Raw genomic sequence first — 12,276 nt, 5'->3', positions numbered from 1 at the left:
TTTTAAAGGTTTACAGAGGCATTTTCGTATGCTAGTACATTTCTCTGCCTAAATGCACGTTATACATTTTATTTTGTTTATACATTATTTTTATGCTGCATAGTAACTTGACTGAGCCACGAAATTGGGCGTTACTGTACACAACCCTTTTTGCTGTACTGATCCCTTGCAATTAGGCAGTGAATAAATTCGAAAGAATGCATAGATTAATATTTTAATTTCTTATGGAAACATGACAGATTAAGGTGTCTGATTTGCTTTAATAAGGTTGTCAGGATAATGAAACTCCAGAAAGAGTACCTCTGTGGTGATATAGAGTATTGAGATAACACCCACATACACCTTTATTATAGATGGGTATTTGCTGCAATCCTGGGAGACAAGTCATACAATGCACTGGATCCAGCTTATGCAGTTCACACTATTCACAAAACTGCTTCCAAGTCCCCGGACCCATTTGGGATGACTTTACTGACAACGCCATATATACCCACCCATTTGGGATGACAGATTTGTTCAGGTAGGAAGCTGACATGCAAAAACAGTAGCTGGCTATCTAGGTGTCATGTGGGTAAGTGGTAAAGGAGGAAAGCATACAGTAGATAATGAGACCTGTCATGGGTCAGTGCTTTCTGTCAAAACAGGCCAGTGTTGCAGGTCAGCCCACAGTCGGCCCATGAGGGGGCCAACCAGACGAGAGTCCGTGTAAAGTGAAGACGTTCTTATGGACCCAGTGGTGGACAGAGGTGGAAAATAATAAATTATGTTTACTTGCGTCACTGTAATTGAGTAGTTTTTTGGGGGGGTACTTATACTTTTTAAAGGAGTTTTTAAAATCTGTAATTTTACTTTTACTTAAGTATGTTTTTTGAAGCATTGTCCTTTGCTACATTTGAAATCAATTTCGCTACAGAGTAAAAAGGAAATGAAAAATGATTTTAAAAAATGCACCCCGGAAACCACTGCAACTGATTGATTGATGGGTGGGACAACAAACACCATCAAAATGCCACTTATGAAGCAAACCCCTGGCCATATTTAAGTGAACACTTTGATTTTTAAGTACAAGAAAGGCAGCAGCTTTATTATGCGAAGGTGTTTCTTGAAACACCTAAAAACAACTAGTTTGAGTATATCCACTTGTCTTTTTTGAACTACACTAGAAAAAGGCCAAAAGTATTTGGACATCTGACTATCACACACGTACAGTATGTGGGCCTTCTACAAACTTTGCCACAGACATGGAAGCAAGTTATTCTCTTAAAATAGCTTAAATAATTCCATTTACTGGGTCTCTGGAACTAGGGAGTCCAAATCTGTTCCACAATGACAGTACCCCCTTGCACAAAGTTGAGGTCCAAAATTATATGGTTTGCCAATGTTAGTGTGGGAGAACTGTAGAACTGGCACACACAGAGCCTTGATCTCAGCTCTACTGAACACATTGGGATCTGGAACACCAAATATGTCCAAGAATGCCTCCCCTAAAATCCATTCCCATCCTGCTATGAATGCTTTTGTGACTTAGCCAGCCCAAGTCCCCATAGCAACACCTTTAAAAGCTCATAAAGCCTAATGCCGTAGACATTAAGGTACAATTCCGGGACATGTTCAATCTCTCTTCTGTTCAAAAAATGATGCTGCAACATATGGCCAATTATCTAGAGCTCATTTGCCCCAATTTTAAAAGAGACTATTGAGCTTACCACACCTAAAGCCATGCATAAATCAGCTTACTAGAGACTGTAGGTGACCTAGTGCTAGGAGCTAGATGCTCCTTCACACCTTCACACACAGATCTCATGCTGTAGTTTGAGTATCCAAGGCTAATGTACGCATCCCTATGCAACGATATCTTGGTTTTTCCTGAAAGTTGTGGAAAAGCAAAAATACTGACATATTGACAGTGCTTGCTACATTTAATGCAATATCAATTCTCAATAGGGCATCAGCATTCTGCACTTGGCAGTACAAATAGGAACATATTGTTTTGTCTGGTGAGACCACCAGCAATGCAACACATGCATCGCTGACAGGCATGTGGTTTGGCATGGTCTGCTTATGAGTCATCAAATTAGCTCGAACACAGACCCTGGAGTTAAAGCATGGATGTGCAGTCCATCCAAATTTCTCTTGAAAAATACACAAAAAAGTACTGTGGCAAAATAAATACTGCCACAACCAGTGTCGTGCAAAAAAGCACTTTAGCGCAGTGGTAGGCTACCATCATCCAACTTGGCGAACATGAGCGGATGCCACAGCTAAATCAGAGCCTGGTTGGGATAGAGTAAGGCCCATTTCTGGATTTCGTTGAGGGATTTGAACATATTCAACTGCTAGATGATTAACAGCTTGGAAAAATGTGAGGAGGACTGGGGATAATGACTTTTTTTTGGGTTCGGAGTCTGGTTCTTTTTAAAAAGTTGTGTTTAAGAAGTTTCAGCTCCAGAATCAATGATTTTAGCTGTGTCATGTCTGCTGCCAAATCATTAGTGGAATCAGGTGTGGCTCTTTCTTGGTTGGAATAAAACCCTGCAGCCACACCAGCCATTGTGAATAAGATTGCTGATGCTTGCGTTAGACGTTAAGTGACAGAAGCAGTGAGCTCATAACTAGTGCTCAACTTACATAAATTCATCAGTTATATAAAAGTTTTGGAATTCTGTCTGAGTATTGCAGCATGGTTCATTAGGCATAGTGTTAGTTAAATGGCAACTGTGAAATACTCAGAGGAGACCAAAAAAGTGGAAAATGCCTGGAGGAGAGATTGAGAGTAAAGTCAGACATCTGCAAGGAGGAATAAAGGCTACACAGTGTGCTGGGTGATACCTATTAAGGCAAGCAATGCTGATGAGTCAAAGCCCACATGAAGCAATCAGGCACCATGGAGTTCTGTTGAATTCTACTAAAAAGGACACTAGTAGGGTATAAAAAATAGACTGACAGAAGAGAAGCAGAAGAGATTAGATTAGAGGAAGCTTTCAGCAGTTTTGGAGATGGAACCTGTAACTCCAAAAATAGGCACAAGCTGCCAAACAGATAACTCCATGAGTAACTAAAATATCTAAAAGAATAAAGTATGTCATTTCTAATTGCGAATTCTAAACTTTGGAATGAGAGGACCGCCGTAACAGACACTTTGAGTTGCAAATACAAAGTTACACTTCGCTGTGAAGGTACATTATGGAAAAGACGCACAAAGACACAAAGTGACCTTTACTTACCATATAGAACTTTACTTGCCACTTTACTGACCATGTAGACCACCTTTTCTTATAAACCGTTACTTACCATGCAGACTTTATTGTTAATTGCCATGGAGACTCTTTCCTACCATGTAGACCTTTACTTACCATGTGGACCTTTTCCTATAGCTTTCCTTGCCATGTAGAATTTTACTGATTACTGATATTTTACATATAGAACTTGTTGTACCATGTAGAACTTTACTTACCATATAGACCTTTTCCTATAGACTGTTACTTACCATGGAGACCTTTTCTTACCATGTAGACTTTTTTTTATCCTGTGGACCTTTTCTAACTTTCCTTGCCATGTAGACTTTTACTGAGCATGTAGACCTTTTCATACATGTAGAACTTTACTTACCATGTAGACCATTTCTTACCTTCTCTTGCCATGTACACTTTTATTGAGAATGTAGACCTTTACTTATCATGTAGACCTTTTCTTACCACCCTTCATGCAAAGAAAATATATTTCTCTTTATATTAACTGTCAATCATTTGTTCTGATCTTATCTGATATTATAGTGTTTTTATCTACTGGTAAATTGAAAAGATTTTATAATGTTTACATTCCTCATTGCTACACTAACTGATACTAGCGAATAATTAACAGAAAAAAAGATGTTTATATTCAAAAATATTTTCACAATATAAAGAATAATATATTGGATTAATATATTACAATATATAAAAAAATACATAAGGAATTGCCACTTGTCATTGAGAAATATATTAATTTTTTTACAATATGCTTATATGTTAATGTAGTTCGAACAAAATGTACTTTATAGGCATCAATTAGAGCACACCGACAAAGTAAAAGTGTTTATATAATTCTTAAACATGCATAAAATTTCAATAATGTTTCAATAAAACAATTATAAGCATAAATATGTTTTTTGTCTTCATTGCAATATATATAGCAATATTGTAAAATATAATGCAATATATTAAATAATACATTTCCATATATAGGAAACCATATAAAGGTATACTGTATATATATAGTTTCCTATATATGGAAATTTATTATTTAATATATTGCATTATATTTTACAATATATTGCCATATTTTTTTCTGTGAGGGATGTGGACTTTTATTTAGACCTTTACTTGTCATGTAGACTTTTATGTAAACCTTTTCATACCATGTAGACTTTTATTTAGACCTTTACTTGCCATGTAGACCTTTTCTTATCAGGTAGACTTTTATTTAGACCTTTACATGCCATGTCGACTTTTTCTTACCATGTAGACTTTTTTTTATCATTTAGACTTTATTTAGACTTTAACATGCCATTTAGACTTTTATTTAGACCTTTACTTGCTATGTAGATATTTTCTTCCCATGTAGACTTTTATTTAGACCTTTCGACCTTTTCTTATCATGTAGACTTTTATTTAGATCTTTTCTTATCATGTAGACTTTTATTTAGACCTTTTCTTACCATGTACAGTAGACTTTTATTTAGACCTTTACTTGCCATGTACAGTAGACTTTTATTTAGACCTTTACTTGCTATGTAGAGCTTTTCTTATCATGTAGACTTTTATTTAGACCTTTTCTTACCATGTACAGTAGACTTTTATTTAGACCTTTTCTTACCATGTACAGTAGACTTTTATTTAGACCTTTACTTGCTATGTAGAGCTTTTCTTCCCATGTAGACTTTTATTTAGACCTTTCGACCTTTTCTTATCATGTAGACTTTTATTTAGACCTTTTCTTACCATGTACAGTAGACTTTTATTTAGACCTTTACTTGCTATGTAGAGCTTTTCTTATCATGTAGACTTTTATTTAGACCTTTTCTTACCATGTACAGTAGACTTTTATTTAGACCTTTACTTGCTATGTAGAGCTTTTCTTATCATGTAGACTTTTATTTAGACCTTTTCTTACCATGTACAGTAGACTTTTATTTAGACCTTTACTTGCTATGTAGAGCTTTTCTTATCATGTAGACTTTTATTTAGACCTTTTCTTACCATGTACAGTAGACTTTTATTTAGACCTTTACTTGCTATGTAGAGCTTTTCTTACCATGTAGACTTTTATTTAGACCTTTGGACTTTTTCTTACCATGTAGACTTTAACTGACTATGTAGATCTTTACATATCTTGTAAACTTTTTAGATTTTTTATTTAGACTTCACTTACCACATATACCTTTACTTACACTTTACCTAGCATGTAGACCTTTTTTAGCCAACCCTAACCCCTAGACATGCCATTTTTTTTTCAGGGGTATTTTATTGGAGTGACCATGAAGACCTGAAGGGTAAAATAAGCCTGAATCCCAAAAGTGAGTCTAAGAATAAGTCAGGAGCCCACCGTGGGAGCAGACAGGCTAGAACTAATCTTCCCATGACCCCTTAACCATACAGTCTCTCTCTCTCTCTCTCTCTCTGTATTCCTCCTTTTCACTACACCCCCTCCCAAGCTTGTCTCTGCGTCACTGGATAATTAAACTGTCGGACACAAACTCGGAGCTCTCATACTGGAGTGGAGGCTCAGAGCAGAAGCGCAGTGTCGGGGGTCCGTCCAGCTTCACCACATGGAACTCGGATCTGTCTGTCGGGTTCATCCGGACACCCAAGCCTGAAAGTAAAGCCACATCAGGAGGTAAAAAACACGAAATCAGCATTCATTCACAACTACTCCGTGTGTGTGTGTGTGTGTGTGTGTGAGAGAGAGAGAGCGCGCGCGCGCGTCCTCCTCGCGCGTCTGCCTGCGTCTGTGCGTGGAGAGACAGAGACATAGAGACAGAGACATAGAGAGAGAGAGACATAGAGAGAGAGAGATGATTAATAAACGTGTATAGATGCGTCACAGGCTGGAGGTTATCGACAGCAAGCGCATGTACTGTACACACACACACACACACACACATTTCTTCCTTCATCTTCAGTGTGTGCTTTATCCTGGATCAGGAGTCTGTCCCTTCAGCACTGGATGGGACTGGCAGGACACCACACACACACACACACACATCACTCTCCTTCACATTGCTGGGTAGTTTATGAAATAGATCAGTGCTTCTCTGTGGTGATTTTATTGTTTTTTTGTTTTGACACATCATTATAGGGACTCACTGTATATCTAGTTATTCACTTGTTTTATTGGTCACTTGAATTTAACACATAAACAGGTAGCCAGTTTTAATCTCAACCTATATCTTCATTTTTTTCCCCCTCTAGAACTTTTGGGATGGCGTTGTGGTTAGCACTGCCGCCTTGCCCCTCCAGGGTCCGGGTTTAATTCCCGCCTGGGGGTCTGTGTGTATAGAGTTTGCATATCGTCCCCGGGCTTGATGGGTTTCCTCTGGGTTCTCCGATTTCCTCCCCAGTCCAATGGCATGCAGATTCGGCTAATTGGCGTTTGCAAGTTGCCTATAGTATGTGTGTGTGTGCCTGCCATGTGATGGATAGGTTCCAGGACCCCCTCCCGTGACCCTATATACAGGATAAAGTGGTATAGACGATGAGTGAGAGAACTTTGGTATAATGTTATTGTTTACGTTTGTTTGTATACTTAGTGTGGGGGCGGCACGATGGCTTAGTGGTTAACATTGTCGCCTTGCACCTCCAGGGTCCGGGTTCAATTCCCGGCTCAGTGAGCATGGAGTTTGCATGTTCTCCCTGTGTTTGGTGGGTTTCCTCTGGGTTCTCCGGTTTTCTCCCACAGTCCGAAGACATTTGATAAATTAGGCTGTCATTCTCAGGTTGCCTGTAGTGTGTCAATGAGTGTATGTGTATGTGCCCTGTGGTGGATTGGAAACCTGTCCATGGTGTACCCCACCTTGTGCCTTAAGTCTCCTGGAATAGGCACCAGTCCCCTCCGCCACCATGTATACAGAATAAAGCGGTATAGATGATGAGTGAATGAGTGCCATAGTGTGGGTGGCATGGTGGCTTAGTGTTTAGCACTTTCGCCTTGCATCTCCAGGGTCTGGGTTTGATTCCCACCACGTGTCTGTGTGCATGGCATTTGCATGTTCTCCCCATGCTTGGTGGGTTTTCTCCGGGGGCCTCAGTTTACTCACATAGTCCGAAGAAATGCAGATTAGGTTAAATGGTGTTACCTAATTGCCCATAGTGTTTGCGTCCTTTGCGATGGATCGTGCCCAAAGGCTTCTGGGATAGACTCCAGAAGAGAAGATGATTGAATGAATGACTATTTAGTGTTTATGTGAAATAAATGTCTACTCAGGGGGGCTTGGGAATTTATTTTACAATTAAAGAGGTCCTAAAGAACTCCTGCTACGTCTTAGGTACTGTAATGTTTTTTCAGTGAAGTCATAAATTGGTCAAGAATCAGTCCAATATACTTCTTTATCACAGTCTGTGAAATGCGGAAAATGTAATTAAATGTTGCATCAGTTCAAGTTTGACTCAAAGCTGAGTACATTATTACATTATCACACAGGGATAAATCTAATTTAGAGATTTTTCTCCCCAAAAGTAATTACCCTCTGCAGGAGAAAATCAAGGGAAATGGACACCACTGTGCAAATGTGTTGAGCCACCCCTCATGTCTTAATATTTTGCTTTGAAAGAGACATAACTTCTTGTATTTTAATAAAGTCTTAAGGAATAGTTCTCCAGGCTTCCTAGGGAACTTTTTGGCACTTGTTTTTTGCTCAAGTGTTTGGCTCTTATTTTCAGTCTAGACGCTATATCTGACAGTTTGTTTGATGTTTGTTAAGCTGCACAGTGACCTATGAATTATTCAAGCTTAAAGAGAAAAGTAACTAAGGGCATGATGAAGTGAGAAACAACAGGCTCAGATGATGACAGACGATCAGGCCGGTGATTAGTACTGTATACTAGTGATGGTGAATGCTGAGTGATTGGGACAGATGTGAAGGGAAATCAGGTTGCTGCTGATGTTGTTACTGTACATAAACAACCACTTTATAAATTGTATGTTTAGGCACTTTGCAATTTGTCACAGTAAAATGTTTTTTCCCATTTCTTTAATTTAATCTACATTATGAAATTTATCTTATTAATATGAAATCATGAGGGATGGCTCAAGATGTTTATAGGGTACTGTATGTTTACAGTAACAAACAAATGTACCTTCTCATAGGCTACTACTGTATATTCAGCTATTACGTTCATGTGGAATGCCCAGATGAGTTCAAGGATTTAACCCTGAATAGAAAGGTCAAGTTATTTATTAAGAGCTTTGGAGGTAAGGTTGCTGGGGTGACAATGACATGGCCAAAAAAAACCCACTTCCTTAAAATCTACCATGTACCAAGGCTTAAAGGAACTTTTATGTTTTTGGATACTTGACCACAAGAGATGTATGTGCTTCGTAAATGTTCCATTCCAGAATTAGCTCTGCTTTGCTGGTATAATAACCTCCACACTTCTGGAAATGCTTTCCATTAGATTTTGGAGAATGGCTCCGGGGGTTTCCTCATTTAACCACAGGATTATGTGAAAAGTCAAGAACTGATGTTCCAGTTCATCACAAAATCATTCAGTAGGGTTGAGGGCAGGGCCCTGTGCAAGACACTTCATTTCTTCAGTTCTTCCATACCAAGCTCAGCAAACCATGTTTACACGGACGTCACTTTGTGTAACTGTAACAAGAACGCCAATATATATATATACAGTAAGGGTCTGGTTTTGACGAACTTTTGGCCATGTAGTGTAATGTTTGATGAACTGAAATGTTAAGAAAAGGATCTTAGTTGCTATTAGTTGTTGGATGTAATGCTAAGAATACAACCTGCAGGAAACCTGTCACAGCATTGTTTTAGTCACAGATCTATAGTGGCCCATTTACACATAATAATATAATAATCTGACCTTTTTTTATCAGCAGAATGTCAGAGATGGATGGACCCACTGTAACAGATGTAAGTGTTTTAGAATCAGAGAATTCACTCCATCAGAAGGATAAAGGGCCTGTGGTTGGTGGTTTGCGTCTTCGATCTGCTCCTGGAGCTTGTGTGCTCTTCGCTGGTGTTTTGCTGCTCGTAGGGATTGGAGTGGCGATCGGTGGATACTGGCCCCATCGGAACCGCAGACCAGTGCCACATCATGCACCATCTGGCCGAACACCATCAGAAAAACTGAAATTAGTTGGCCCTATTATTATGGGAGTGGGCCTTTTCATCTTCATTTGTGCAAACACACTTCTCTATGAGAATCGGGACCACAGGCTGAAGGAAGCTAGCCAGAAAAATGACACAGTAGAAGGACGACGAAATTCACAAAGCTGCTCAGAAGCTGAAACGAACACCAACACACACACTCTGGCCTTGTCTGAACTCAACATTCACTGCCTGCAAGGAGGGATTACTGAACCGGCTCTTAAGTGCTCTTCCCTTTCCTTGGCCTCTTTAAACTCAAATCAGATGAACTTTGACCTTCAAGGTAGCAGGGATGCTCTCATGTTGATTCCTCCTGTCATCAAACTGAACAACTGCCTTGTAAGGTGCTCAGATGCTCCGCCCCTTGGACAGCCCTTACCAGGCCCTGTTGAAAGGGCGGGACCAATCATAACAGACCATTTACGTTCATCTTTAACAAGAAAGAGTGTGGGGGAAATGAGTACAGGACCATTAAGGTATACGCAGACTGTGGATAAGTAGACACAAATTCACTATACTGTATGATTCATGTTGTTATCATATTTAAACTAGAAAAAAGTCCGCCTAAAGCAGCCTGACGTTCTTTGGTTTGTGCTTCCGGGGTCCTTAACGTTCTAAGTAGTAGACTACAAGGAAGTGTTTCTTAATCAGCTATGTCTCTTAATAGCAATTTCCAAAGACCCTTTTCAAACAGGTTTAAATTCAGAACACTTCAGTTCTTTGTCTAAGGTGCAGTTTAGAACCTTTAAAATAGGCGTCTTCCTATCAGAGAAGGTTCTGAGTAGAATTCAGTTAGAGGGCTAAGAATCCCTTAAAATGATTCTTCAAAAAATAGATCTAGTACCGTAAGTGGTTCTTAGCTTGGTTCTCTAGGAGAACCCTCTAAGAGTCTGTGTAGAAGCCTGGAACAAAGCCTACTTCCTCAAACCTTGAACTTTCCAAAGACTGTATACTCTTAGAAAAAGAGGCAAAATCCCCAAACCCTTTAAGGGTTCTCTGGTTGTCTTGGGAACCTTTAAAGAGTACCATGTAACAACGCAAATGAGATCCAAACGAAATCCTTTTGAAAGGAAACAATAAAAAAAATATGCATTGACGAAACATTTTTAAAGAAGTTTATGGTTTAACTGCACAATAATGTTAGTGTTAAATGTAATGTTAATGTTGATGACGCATTAATGTTTATTCTACATTCATGTTAGTGTCTTCAGGCTTTCCAGATTATTCTTATAATTTGTAGAATTTCACCCCTGGATCTAACGAGATCGAAATAAAGCCTGTTCCTTTACACTATCTGTGTTCTTGTCACACATTTGGTTTTCAAAAATTTTAATGTGTTCAACTAGCGTCCATTTAAAAAGGCAAGATATCAGAGAATGGATGGTCAATCTGAGGCAGACATGTGATCATTTAAATTCTTTTTCTTCTTACCTTAAAACATTGGAAAATAAAAAATGAAATAATTTATGAAAATTGCTTTATTAATAAACAATTACCCACTCAGTATGGATTGTCCATTTGCAGCTCTTACAGATTTCCATTGTCACATTGTGTGTGTCTGTCTCTAAGCTTTGCATATTTTCATTTTCTCCTATTCTAAATCAGATGGAGAATATTCAATGTTGACAGCAGTTTCTACATTATGCCACAGTGTTCCAACTGGATTTAAGTCTGTGCTTTTGACTCAGCCATTCCAAAACAAACCCTTTTGTCAAGCCATTCTTTAGTTGTTTGTGCTCTGTGCTGTAGTTCATTATCTTGTTGGAACGTACATTCTCACTGTAAAGTCATATGTCTGGCTGACTGACTTCTCAACAATCTGCTTATCTTGCATTATTTTAGTCTCATCAGACCACAAGATCTTTTTCCAAAAAACGCTCACATTTTCGAACATGGACTTTCTCTGGTGTTCCTTCTGCCCAGTCTCGCATAGATCAGTGAAGAGCTGATGATATTGTTGTCTTCTTGCCCAGTTTTTGGACAATAAATAAATAAATAAATAAATAAATTACATGTTTACCCAGTTTAATATGTCTATTGTGACAAGCTCTTTAAAATTAAATACCAATCCTAATATAGACTGCTAAAAGAATTGCCTCTCCTTTGTAGAAACTGCATTCAAAATGAGCAGAAAATAATCCTTTTCTAACTTATATACTTTAATTTGATGTTGCAATAAAGATAAAGAGAAATAATCATGGTGTGGATTATGTTACTGTTTTTTTTTTTTTTTTCTCGTAGGCATTCCAAAGTTGATGATTTAAGTTCAATAATTATGTCAATATTTTTCCTGGGGTTCTTCTCTGCAGTCAGATTCAGGTTACATAATTGTTTAATTAGATTTTCTAGGCACCCCATTAAAATGACCTTTGTGTTGTTTATGCTTCCAAAGTTCCCAGATCTAATAGGAGTATAGTAATATAATGCCAATATATTGTTGCAATGGTTATTTTCACATTAATCACTGCATTAATTAGTTGTAATGTCTTCCACGCTCACTATTTACTGTGGCAGTTTATATGATGTTACATTGAAATGGGCATTGGTGGCTCAGTGTGGTAGGTTTCTTGCCGTCCATTTGGAAGGCCTGGGATTTATTCCCAATCCCAAGCCACTGGATGAAGGCCTGGTGTTCTAACAATCCATTCTACCTTTTATTTGGTTTCTGCACATGGAAGACCAACAAGCTTGGCAATTGTTTCATTCATTTTGCGGATTATGTACTATGATCATTATTTGATGGTAATATTTGTCTATCAAAACATGCTCCACTTACTGGTATAGTACATTTACCCTTTTAGTAAATAGCATTTTTTAGGCTAGAGTAGCACTGATTGATATACTCTATGATCATGGTAGCATTTTTTGACAAGGCAGCATATTGGCTGAATATCTGTCCCAATGGGAGGCTTGCT

General features: G+C 38.3%; 1 protein-coding gene across 2 annotated transcripts; it reads left to right on the top strand.

Moving 5' to 3' along the window:
• The first annotated feature begins 5,734 nt into the window (after positions 1–5,734).
• On the top strand, positions 5,735–11,323 carry LOC128514273 (uncharacterized). Of its 2 annotated transcripts, none has more exons than XM_053488046.1 (2): positions 5,735–5,874; positions 9,088–11,323. In XM_053488046.1, the coding sequence occupies exon 2, from the start codon at positions 9,092–9,094 to the stop codon at positions 9,860–9,862; it is 771 nt and encodes a 256-aa protein (XP_053344021.1). In that variant the 5' UTR covers positions 5,735–5,874; positions 9,088–9,091; the 3' UTR covers positions 9,863–11,323. The 2 variants fall into 2 exon arrangements, with proteins under 2 accessions (XP_053344021.1, XP_053344022.1); XM_053488047.1 differs by having other exon boundaries at positions 5,750–5,874; positions 9,091–11,323.
• Positions 11,324–12,276: the final 953 nt, after the last annotated feature.

Source organism: Clarias gariepinus, chromosome 26 (genome assembly GCF_024256425.1).
Source record: "Clarias gariepinus isolate MV-2021 ecotype Netherlands chromosome 26, CGAR_prim_01v2, whole genome shotgun sequence".
In the NCBI taxonomy this organism is placed as follows: domain Eukaryota; kingdom Metazoa; phylum Chordata; class Actinopteri; order Siluriformes; family Clariidae; genus Clarias; species Clarias gariepinus.
The sequence above is the reverse complement of the archived record's forward strand: the minus strand, read 5'-3'. Positions and strand labels throughout refer to the sequence as shown.

Coding starts and splice junctions, on each gene's coding strand:
- LOC128514273 (XM_053488046.1), top strand. CDS start 9,092: ATGTCAGAGATGGATGGACCCACTGTAACAGATGTAAGTGTTTTAGAA.